At 46.2% G+C, this 12,570-nt stretch overlaps 1 protein-coding gene across 1 annotated transcript in view; it reads right to left on the reverse strand.

The window, feature by feature from the left end:
* LOC119457765 (E3 ubiquitin-protein ligase synoviolin B-like) overlaps nucleotides 1–12,570 on the reverse strand; it is a 30,281-nt gene that overhangs the window by 13,183 nt on the left and 4,528 nt on the right. The window contains 10 exon segments of the mRNA XM_037719460.2: nucleotides 1–146; nucleotides 2,485–2,613; nucleotides 2,982–3,131; nucleotides 5,686–5,987; nucleotides 7,207–7,272; nucleotides 9,892–9,991; nucleotides 10,972–11,019; nucleotides 11,022–11,097; nucleotides 12,132–12,235; nucleotides 12,402–12,450. Of these exon segments, the coding sequence (XP_037575388.2) occupies nucleotides 1–146; nucleotides 2,485–2,613; nucleotides 2,982–3,131; nucleotides 5,686–5,987; nucleotides 7,207–7,272; nucleotides 9,892–9,991; nucleotides 10,972–11,019; nucleotides 11,022–11,097; nucleotides 12,132–12,235; nucleotides 12,402–12,450 (1,170 nt within the window).

The following is a 12,570-nucleotide window of genomic DNA, read 5'->3' on the forward strand; positions in this document are numbered from 1 at the left end:
GGCTGCATCGAGCAGCGTCTGGATGTTGCGCAGGCAGCGGATGCGTGCCGCTATCTGCTCACGCTCCTGCCCCTCCATGGAGCTCAGTTCCTCGGCAGACAGGGCCTCCAGACCTTCGGGGGGAACCGGAGGTGGCGGTGGCAGCACTGCACCCAACAAAAGCACGAGGACATGTCATTAGCAAAGAAACGCAAGTGGTAAGAGCGGGGTGTTGCAAAGGCCTTTACCAGAGAGCTACAGTTACAGTGAAAGCTCAATTGAAGAAGTTGCAACCGACACAAAATATTTTCATTGTATCCAACAATTGTTATAAACGTGTACAGTCAATTTCCATTGATTTGACCTTGACAGGTCCTGCAAATATTTACCAAATGATCTGGCACGTCAAATTTAAATAAAGAAGCAGAGAGAATGTCCAAATACATTGCTAATGTAGAAATACATGACTGCCATTTTCACCTGAAAACCTTTCTAAGATAAGCGGAAAATAAGCTTTCCTGGCGAGAGGTAAGGTGTCTTCGGCACATTCGCAGTCCTCTTGCGCTGCCAAGACAACGCAGCCATTGGGGTCACTATTAGGATCACCATTTGGGTCAGACGAGTTCTAACTGACCAGTCAAGTTCAAATTAATCAGCGAGGGCCAATGTTACTGGTGGAAATAAAATATTTTGCCCATAAGTACGGGTGCTGCCTAGGCCTTCGGTTGGGATTGAATTGGCCAAAGTTGAATCAATGGAAGTCTACTATATTCATCACACTCTACTGATATCGGCAAAAAAACATTCCAAATTTACTTTGTTACGCCAGCTAATTCGTTACATTCAAATTCATTATATTAAGATTTGACTGCACTAGCACTTGTTCTGTCCTTTCTGTCCATATTCGTGACTTCGATCATTCCACTAAGAGAGTGAATTCCCACCACGTGAATCAACTAGCCCAGATAGTCACTCTTATTACGACTGCCAATGTTTAACAATCTCATCACGCCGAACCTAATAATGTGCTGGCCCTCAACCATGTTTTCCTTTCCTCGGCACCCAACGCACAATACTCTCACAGTAGACACCGAGAAAAGTGTCAACCTAGCTTTCTGCAAAGTGCAATTGCCCCAAATTTGGTGCAATGTACACTGTCAAAGTGACTGTTTATTACAGTCAATGCATTGTCCTCCACTTATACACATTAAATATAATAGGAAAGAAGTTACGAATAGAACACGGATGTAGGTAACGGTCACACAATTTATGTAACATCAACTCTTTCCCTACCATGCCCCTTGGCATTGTTAGCCCGGTATCGATGGTTTTAAATGCCGCTTTCAAGACCTTCCGTGCCACTCATGGACACACTGCACTATCGAACGTGAAGGAGGGGAACTATATTTTTGTTTTCTAAGCAGTTTGCTTTTTTCCCACCAAGTGCCGAGTTTTGAATGCGCTCCAAAGTTTCGCGATCATCAAAGTAAAAGCAAATATGGCCTGCCTCCACAAGCTGCACGCGCGCTTTGAATGATCGTAGATCTCGCGATTCCGGTGTGTCTGCGGCTTATGTTATTGCTGGATCAAGCAGAGAGTCTGAGGATGCTACCTTTTCGTAGGATTTTGACTCCGAGAGCGACGATGACACGAACCAGCCTGGAACATCGGTGATCGCAGCCCAGCACGCCCAATTGTAGTGCTTGCAGTGAAATTTTTGTAGTGGAATACCCGTTCAAGGAAACATTTTTTTTTTTTTTTTTTGAGATAGTGCCTATTAGACGACAATACATTTTGTGTAGCTCATAATTTCTTACATGTTTTCTTAGTAGATACAGGCATGTCGTTACAAACATTGTTCCAATTTTATCGTACAATCTTGATTCTGGCAATTTATATCTTATTTATGACACACACCTCGTTAATACAACTTATGTGTGAAAAGTGCATTCATTCTGCTTTTTGTTTAAGTATATTACATAACATATTGAGTGCACTAGTTCCTTCGGAAAAAGATATCTGGCGTAACCTACAAAAAACGTCTACTGTCACCACAGTAGGGAAAGAGTTAAGCCTCTTACATTTATGTTGCAAAATATTACATACTATTACATTCAGAGCATCGGAAGTGGCATGCTCCCTCCTGGAAGCAGCAGCCACAGCTTACTCCCTTGAGCTCACAACCAAAACATAGTATATATCTCGCATACTAGAAACACAAACATGCCCAAAATGAAACTCATGCTGGCGTAAACTGAAGTCCACAAGTTGTAGTTTTAACAGATCAAGTAGTTATTTAGCAACATAGCAGAGTCTTATATGAGTGCACTACTAGCATAGATTCCGCAGCGTAGCCCGATAAGTATGAAATGGGGTGTAGTTGCGCTGCCACTCCAAGGCAATCGTGCAATGCAGGTAAGCCAGTGTGACAGCTTCCACTTGGGCCGGCTAATTGCTCGCTCTTGTAGGCAACAAGAAAAGGAGGGGGGAGGGCTGAATACGTACACAATGGGAAAAAGGGAGGCAGGAAGAAAGCTGTTCCAGCTGCCACCCCTGCTGCTCCGCCAGCCTCGGCTGCACTCGGCTGCTGCTGCTGCTGGTCAGAAGTACTGGCAGACGGACTGGGCTCCCCTGCTGCACAGCAATGCGAGCGACAAGAGTGAAGCCCACTCGCCAGAGCAGCAGCCGGCAGGTTTCACAAGGCACAAGTGTCCCGAGCGCTTCTGAGCACAGTGCCCTATGTAGCAGGTTTGAGCAAGTCAATTCCGAGGGATAAAACTGCATGGTCACTGCACCTACACATTATTTTGCACAAACATGCATTTTCTCATTCTCTGCCTCAGGCTTGAGTCACAGGCTTAGAACGAAGTATTTTCGTGTTAGATGGCCTGGCTGAACAGAGAGCTCGACATCAATTACATGCCTAGCAGTGATGCCTAGTTACACACTTGACTAGCTCCTGCTGCACTCCAACAAATTGCAACAACGTGGAGCTGGCGTACCGGCAGGTGGCGCGCCCCTTTGTTGTTGCTGTTGTTGTTGCTGAGGCTGCTGCTGCTGTTGCTGCTGATGCTGCTGCTGGTGCTGTATGAAGTGCTGCTGCAGCTGCTGAAATGGTGGGAACAGTGGGAAACCCGCCATCCCGGGAGGCCCTGCATGAAGAGGGTGAGATACCAGAAGCATTAAGTGCCAATTAGCTCCCACATCTTGTGCTGTACAACAAGGTGAGAAAATTGAGTTATGGAACAAGGCCACGCTGAGATATACCAGAAGAATTTGTCAAGTGACTTGCCTGAAAGGAGGAGCCAGATACTAAAGCAGTGCAGGACAAACTAAACTGTGGGGTTTACCATCCCAAAACTGCACGGTTGGTTATGAGGGAGGCCGTAGTGGAGGATTCTATGGATTAACTTTGGCCACCTGGGGTTCATTAATGTGTATCTAAATTTAAGTACACAAGCATTTTCACATTTTGCCCTCATCTGTCATCACCATGAAGCTGCTGTGGCCAGTAATCGTACCCACGACCTTACGCTCCGCACAAGAACACCTCAGCCAACAAGCCATTGTGGCGCGCAGCAAGCCAGCTTCCCTTAAGCGCACAAGGAGCTGACTTATAGAGTAACAATCGAAGCTGTCAGGCTGGTTCATGAGTAGTGTGGTACCTCTCAGAAAAACATATATTCTCAACAATGTCACACAATTAACAATAAAGACCTTTTTCATGTTTGCTAGCGTGCTACGTTGACTTTTAAACGTCCAGCATATTATTGCTTCTACCACCTCTGCAACAAGCTGCTGTAATCTGCATTAGTTGCATCTGCATGCCTGTGTTCCTAGTCTGTTATATCCTGTCCTTGAATCACAAGCCCTAAAGTTCAGCTTGTTCGTGATTAGTATAGTGCAAGGATCACATGCAGGACAGATAGAAGTGACAAAGACAGAGTGCTGCTGGTCAGACTGTGCTTGTCGGGAACACTGACCGACATGACCACAGCCAAGCATGCATCAGACTGCAATAAATGTGATCGCATTTGAACGGACAGTTAAGTCAAACTAAAGTGACAGAAGAGTGTTTTGAAGGCATCTGAAGTGTCACTTTTAGTACGAAAATTGTTAGGAAAATGGCATAAACTTTGGACAGAATTGGTGCCGCCACTATTCAAATATGGTATCAGCTGCCATGACACACAATGTCTCAATTATGATTGATAAATTGTATTAACGTGGCGAGTTGGGCGTGCTGGTACATTTCGAGAACTGCAGCGCAATAAAACACACAGGACGACACAAAAAGCGACCAGGACGAGCGCTCGTCCTGGTCGATTCTTTGTGTCGTCCGTGTGTTTTATTACGCTGCAGTTCTCGCGATAAATTGCAGTTAACCCTTCATAACAAAAAATAGCTAGTTACACTGCACTTCAACATGACAGAAAATTCAGTTTAGCAAATATTACCATATTTTCCGGACTATAACTCGCACCTTTGTATAAGACGCACCCCCCTCAAAACGGCAGTTCTTCGGGGAAAAAAAGCGTAGAAAAGTCGCACCAGTGTATAAGACGCACCTGTTCGTTCAGTAAGCGACCTAAAATAAAATACAGTGACGTTTCACTCCGTGAACGCGGGCCACGTGCAAGCGTATGGGTGCCATATATTTCCACTCCAGGCGCATTTTTGCCGTCGTGGTTGCCACGATGTTCCGTATAAAGTCCAGAGGAGATAACACCGTATGTAGCTTTATGTGCGAGTGAAAGCGTGCGATGGTGAACCGAATCGTGCGCAAGGGAGGAAAGCGGGAAGGCAGCGCGGGAGGGAGGGAGGGAGGGGGCGGCTTGTATACTCTGGTAGCAAGTGCGTAGTTTGCACAGCGGCGCGCGATACCTTGACAGCAATCTGCAGATGCGATGTTTTCGCGGTCGGTCGACTCGCGGCCGGCCTGCCGCCGCTTGCGCTGCTGCTTCGTCCTCGCACGGCACTCGGGACCTCAATCACGAGAAGAACGCAGCACCTCGATAGTGCGCACAGAACACGCGCAGCAATTAAGTCAACCAGTATACCTCGCGTACGTGGCCATACCATTGAATCCGATTTTTACGGCAGTTTTTCCGGGAAAAAAAAACGGAGATAAGTCGCACCGTTCTATAAGACGCACCAACCAAAAATTCAGAAAAAAAAAACTCGACTTATACACCAGAAAATACGGTACTAAAATGCAGCAGCCTTGGCTTCCGAATGCCCGCAACTGCTTCTAACACCTGCAGTACACCATCACATGGCCTTTGAGATTGGCTTCTGTTATGCTGGAAGTGCAACATATACAGTCAACAGCAAAAGTCTACGGGATGCGGTTTCCGCCGCAAATGTGAATTACTGCCCCATTAAGACATAATACTTCTAATTTAACGAATCACTGAGTAGGTGGCGAAGGCTACTACATGCTGGAACATTTAATTTGAAGCTGGGTGACCACGCTTCGCGAGAATTCAGCTTCTTGGCAGATTCTGCATCCCGTAAGCTTTTGTGGTTGACGGTACACCACCTATGCCAACAGAAAAACTCACTTCCTCACCTCCTCACACAACTAGGTTTGTGCTATCTGGAGTGTGGCGATCTCTGCGAGAGATTCTGACTCAAAGAAGAGGACAGCACCCAGGGCGGTATTCTTGGACAATCACACACAAAACAGAGGACACCACAACTCACACTGTGGAAAGGCCTGACCGGGCATGTTGGGCGGGGCCTGGGGTGCAGCCTGGCCGGCGGCCGGGGGCGGCGCTACCCCATTGTTGGCGGCAGCTGCCGCGGCGGTGGCGGCAGGCTGCCTGAGAACGTCCATGCGGCACGTCGGGCACGTCTGCTGGCGCTGGAACCAGGAGCGCAAGCACGCCGTGTGGAAGATGTGACTGCAGGGCAGGCGCTTGTTGCCGCCGCCCACCATCTCCTCGCGGCAGATGATGCACACATTGTCGGCCGAGGCCAGCTCCTCGGGCGTCGCGTCTGGATAGCTGCATATACCACAAAGGAGATGATGAGACCAAGACAAAATGGCAAACTAGGTGAGCACTAGTTAGTGCGAGTTCGTAGCTAGGAAAAGCGCAAAGCAAAGAGACACTCGTCGTACGTTCTTCTGTTGTCTTTGTCCTTTTGTGCTTTTTATAACAATGATGACAACTGCGTGTGATGAGGAGCTTGGTTAAACAGGCTACGAGACACATTCTGTCAAAGATTTTATTTGCAAATGGAAATCCACAGGCACTGTCAACTTAGAAAACATTCGGCAGCTTTCCAGTATTCCAGCAAAGACAATGGCCTATGGCTTTATAGACATGGTAATGTGTGTTATTCAGCTAGATAAGCATAGAGTAAGGTGAGATACGATGTCAAACATGGCGGCACCCGTGACTGCAGCTTCAGAGTGAATTGTCGTGACGGCTGCACTCTCGCTATCGTTGGTCGCCAATAAATGGGAAATTAAGCTTCAGCTTCTCAACTCACCTTAATTGCAAAAAATTAACAGCAAGCCAATCAAACGGCTGAGATCATTCAGTGATACCAGTGTCTGTAGGCCTGACGAGGTGCATCAGCACAAAGATGACACATTGCTGTTCATGGATTGTGAGGTCTTGGACAAGTTTGATCTGGAACCAAATGGTGCAGTGCCTGCCTACATTTTCGTTATGTCTATTCAAACGTCTTCCGAGTCCCTCACACTGCAACAGTCTGCAGAGTGCTTGCGTTGAACAGACGTAAGTTCCTGTACGCTATTCTAAAGCTGTCTGTGAATGCTGCAAGATGTCATTTTCGTGGCACGAACACTGTAATGATAGAGAAGTCTGTACAACAAGTTATAAGTGCATCCGTATGTTGCACCCAACTAACAAGCAATATACTAATTCTGAAAGATTTCCTGGTGTTGAGCATCTCCTAGCTCGACTTATCATTTGTCTGAGACTGTTAGGAGGATATGGCTACTGGGGAAAAGCCCCACATGAGCTTGGAACTTGGAATGATCTGCATTATGCAAGGATTACCACTCTGGAGAACATCTGCGGAAGGAACACCATGTTTGCAGCGTTCCTCAAATTACTCTGCATAAAAAAAAAGGTGTAATTCGTTTAAGAAGCAGTCAGCAAAAAATAAATATATGGTTATGGTAAAAGCATGCATCCACAGTAAGAAGTGGGGAATGGTTGATGGGCAGTGTAGACATGCGAGACTACTTACAGAGTGTTCATGTTCCGGATCGCTCGTCTTGACATAATGACATCGTTGAAGGCCTTCTTGAAAGCCCTGGAGACACATACAACTGCTTAGGAATGCAAATCTAGTGCTTCAATTCCTTACAGGTTTCTAGCAAATAGGTAAAAAGAAAGCAGTTTTATACTGACATCTTCCATAAGAGCAATCTCATTATTAAGCAAGTTCACACAGAAGCAATTATGTTAAGAGCCAAGAAGTTTTCTCTAGAAAGTATGCACTGCTCTTAAAGGGACGACACTAAATGCAAATACTAAGTCAAGCTACAGTGATGGATTAGTGCGCCAGTATCTCTAAAGCGTCAATATTATCACGAACAGAAACTTAGTAATCAATAAATTGAGATAAATGCAGGACACGATTAGAGACTCCCCTGGGACATTCAAGTACAGTGGAATCTCAATGATACGAATCTCACGGGGTAACGAAAAATATTTGTATTAGCCGAAATTCGTATCATCGAAACACAATTAAAACTAGCTAAATTAAAAAATCAGAGGTGAACTCGCTCAGGCACACGCACGTACAAAGCATTTACAGTATAGACCACTTAAAACGTAACCGTTTATAGTGCAGAACTGGCTACAACGCGGCCTTTTCCGACTCTCGTTCACCCTCCCATAGAACTCCATGTATACGCATACCGCTTACTAGTGCAGCCGCGCGAGATGCGGTTTCCGCGGCAAAATGTCGCCGACAAGAGCGATAGCGAGCACGCTTCTCAACGAGGTGCGCCCACCGATGGGAGAGGAGATAAACGAGGGCGATGCGGAGGATGAGCATGAGACGTGGAGCACGAGTCCAAGGGCGATAAAATCTTCGCCGTGCGCCGTATGTGCGAGTGAAAGCGCGCGGGGGACGCGCGCCTTCACGGAGAGCGAATGCGACATTGTGCGAAAGGCCGTGGGGGTACGGGAAGGAAGGAGGGAGGGAGGGAGGGAGGGTGGGTAGGCGACGCTGTGCTGCCTATCTTGCAACTGGACGCAAGGGTAACTGGCGATGCAATCTCCCATGCAAAAAGAGCAAAGCGGGAAGGCAGCGCGGGAGGGAAGGGGGGGGGGGGGGGGGGCGGCTTATACTCTGCCAACAAATGCATTCTTGTACTTTGCGCCTGTGCCGGCTGTCGGTGTTGTCGCGCGCACCGTATCTTGAAAGCGATCTCCACACGACTCTGACCTTTGTATGCGCTGTGCCTTACGCCGCTCAGTTTCCGTTGAAGCGATAGACCGCACGAAGCGTCGCTCGCTGCGGCGGCCGCGCTTCCCCACGCCTGCGTGGGGAAAAGCACGAAAGCAAAAGCACAAAAGCGCCACCGCTTCAAACTCTTCGCGCCCAGTCGCAGCCTCCGCGCTGTCCGGTGCCGCGTCCGCGCCTCCGCACCAAAAGAGAAAGGGAGAAAGCGCGCAATTGCGCACTGTTCTTTCGCGACCGTCGGTGGGGCGGCGGTTATTCGTATCAACCGACGCGGGTCGAAAATCTATTCGTAACAACCGCTCTCTAGCACGTTGCAAAATAATGGGTCTCGGCCGGGACCACAGGAAAATTAGTATCCTCCGGAAATTCGTATTAGCCGTGATCGTATCATCGAGATTCCACTGTACTGGCCCCATGACGAAGGCACCCCTCATTTAAATTCAGTCACCAGTATTAAACCACTTGTTTTAAAACATCATTGTATTGTACTACAAGATGAAAAAAATGCTACTTGACCAGTTCTATTAATTTTTAGAAAAAAATAACTCACTGACATTACACCATTGACAACGACGCAGCCGGTCAAACGGTTTTGTTTTCGCTCAACCATCCGCCGCCCGCGTTTTCGCGTTTCAATAGTTCCGTTATCGCGTAGTGCTGCGCTTGTTTTACTGGCTCGCAGAACTCGCACAAACTGCATGTAGCAGAAAATTCCACTTCCATGTGATGTCGCGGGATGCCCGAACGGTCCACGCCACTTGACCAAAAACAGCTGCAGCGGCGCATCGTAGCGCCATCTGTCAGGCGCCGTTTTACTTACCAACGGCAGCAAAGGGCGGTGATGGCATATGCAATGTCACCACTCCCCGGTTGGCGCAGTGGGAGATTTGAATTGCCATAAAGTTATTCAGGTCCTTCAGATGCAATTTTCTCGTAAACTAAGTTTTTCTTTTTTTTTTTTTGCACAAAACAAGTTTTGAGAGATTTCTGGCATGGTATTTAAACAGTCCCCGTCGACTTAGTATTTGCCTTTAGTGTCCCTCTAACTATAGTCAACTTATTATGGCAACTAATGAGCAAACATTAAAAACAGTAATGAGTTCCGTACCCATTTACTGGAACACAATCATCTGCATGCAATTTAAATGTTGTATTCCTTACAAATTTATACACTCACAATGAAATGTAGAAATCTAATAATGTATGCACTATCGCGCTCAGTATATAGGTAAACGCACGAGCTTTTTGCCATAGGCTTTCGTGTTATAGCTCATTCTGAGCGCTATGGTACATTGCTGTCAGACCCCAAGAATTCAATTACAATTAATATTGTGTATAAAACTGGTGCAATAATCACTCCTCCCGTTCAAATCAGCAAGACACGTGTCATGGTGGTTCCAGCGAGAATACAGCTAAGTGCTAAGAAGTTTTACCGACGATGTCACACAAACTTCTTACCTCATGCTCAGGTACATGGGACGGATCGCAAAGAGCGGGAATGTGTGGATCTTGATCATGATTGCCATGAAGGTCAAGTATAGGGCCACCTTGATGAAACCTACAGGAAACAAGAAAGAACATGAAAGACATGCTCTGTTTTTCAAGTTCTTGCCAATGCGTTATCAGTCTTCGCTTAAATATACAACACATAACGTTACGACTAGGAATTATGTTGTAGCTGTGAGCCTTGCGATTCAAAGGCTTCATTATAAAAACTGCCACTTAACTTCACTACAAAACTTCGATTGTCCCATCCAGCACTGCTATCAGTGGTTGGTTCAACCACCAATGAAATGTTTACCGCCTACAATTCCCTGTTCCATCTGAAAACTGCACACGTCAATGAAGGCTTGGCTGAAAGTAATTTGGACTTTAAAAATAACAATTAAGTTACAATTGGACATCAGATGGGCTCACACTTATCCTCAATAAGGAAAGAGCTAATCTTGGCCATCTGTTTTCACTTCCCTTCTTTCTTCTTCTTTCTGAGGTTTTACGTGCCAAAACCAGTTCCGATTATGAGGCACGCCGTAGTGGAGGGCTCCGGATTAATTTTGACCACCTGGGGTTCTTTAACGTGCATTACAACGCAAGCACACGGGCGTTTTTGCATTTCGCCTCCATCGAAATGCGGCCGCCGCAGCCGGGATTCGATGCCGCGACCTCGTGCTCAGCAGCGCAATGCCTTGTTTTCACTTCCCATAACCATTTCTTGCATATGATATACAAACTGGTTCTATTTGAAACAAGATACTCTGTGCACTGTAGAGCAGTATAACCTATGACTTGTATCATTTGTACAAGTGATTCATTAACTCTCTGATGTGCACGTTAAACAAAATGCTGAAGTCTGCCAGAGCATCTGATAGGGCACAAGTTTTTTCATGTTGCAGTTTGTGCAGCGCTAACAGATGGATAAAGGATGAGGAAAGTACACAGGGCATGCACTGTACTTCCCGAGTACATGCCACACGGTACTTTCCTCGTACAATTCATTTGTTTCGCCCAAAACCTTTAACACAGGTGGATGTGACTTACTGATGATGAGCTCTGTGTACAGCAGGTAAACAGCTTTGTTTTCCCAGGGTTTTCACTGTGCAGGTCCATCGTATGCAGGAAGTACTTGACGTAGATGTTGGCCACTATGCTCAGGAGGATGGCGTACTGAAACAAAATGACACACAAGCCATCAGGTCACCTCTACAAAGAATATTAGAAAGTGAAACACTTACGGCAGAAAATACTTGCATTCTGAGATTTACACTTTTTCAGACATTGAGCCTGTAGCAGGCACGCAGACACTGCCATAAAAATTCCACAGCTAAGACAAGAAGAAGCAACGATCAATGAGAAGTTATAAAACAGGAAGATCTAAGTAGGCTGGACAATCATGAGGGCGGTAAGTTTTCAAGTCAGAGCTGATAGTTCAGAAGAGCAATGACCAAGGTCGGGACTCGGTCCAGATGACCTTAACAACTTCGAAATTCTCACGTGGCCTAAGCTAGCACTTGAAGGTTCAAGGATTGTTTTGCAAGTAAAGCAAAAGGGAACAGGGCAGCACCATGCAATCGCTGATGCAATCCGAGTCCGAAGTGATGCAACTTCTCGGTAACATTACCTTCACTGCTACTCTCTGTTGCTTATTACACTTTGGCTCGACTAGTCAGCTAGGATAATAAAACTATTCGAAGGACATTAACGGCAATCCTTAAGTGTACTTAACACAGTGGTAGCTATCGGGACTAGGATGATCACCACAATGATGACCCTCAGTGGGGTCGCACCTGAACCTAAATAGCACTTTCTTTTTGGCAACATTGATTTTGTTGTTGTCAAGAAGGCATGATGATCTTTTTGGTATGGCATATTGATGGACACATCAAGAGCATGAAGCACCGGCACTAGTTGTCACTTTAAAACAAGAACTAGAACAAGTGAAAGCAACTGTCATTCCACTCTAAATGAAAGCTCAGAACTACAGAGCATTACGAACAGACCACCTTGATTGGCCATTAGCAAACAATAATGCTAATAACATTCCTCACATATTACTTGAATTCCTGAAATGAGCCGAACTTCTAACAAACAGCTATGAAGCACATTCCAAGATATGCAGCTGCACAAAACAGCAAATGACTCCATAGCCACAGCAAACAGCTATAAACGATTCTACCACCGCATACAGAACCAGTACTTACCTCAAAGCCAAAGACGACCTGCACAGACGCCCCTTTGGTGAGAGTAGTATGGTACGCATGGGCGACAAATGCATAGTCCAGGAACCCCAGAAGCAAGAGCAATGCTGTCACAGAACAGGGGGAGGACAAGAAGAGTTGCACAGATGAGTGTTGGGCCTATCTTTACCACTGCAGAAGGCCACACTGCCCTAGCCAAGACTTAATCAAATTTTACGTGACTCGACTAAGCACCAGCAGCTATAACGCAGAGATATTTTATCTCATACTTACCAATGACCCTTACATGGAAGAGATAGGATATGACAGGACTTCGCTCCATCTGGAAGCAGAGTACATCACTCGGGCTCAGACACAGGACAACCTTTTTTAGGGGGTTTATCTCTTCATGACAGTGCTTTACAACGAGATTAACGAGTTAATTGAGAGGTGGACGATAGCT

This window comes from Dermacentor silvarum, chromosome 7, assembly GCF_013339745.2.
Source record: "Dermacentor silvarum isolate Dsil-2018 chromosome 7, BIME_Dsil_1.4, whole genome shotgun sequence".
NCBI lineage: Eukaryota > Metazoa > Arthropoda > Arachnida > Ixodida > Ixodidae > Dermacentor > Dermacentor silvarum.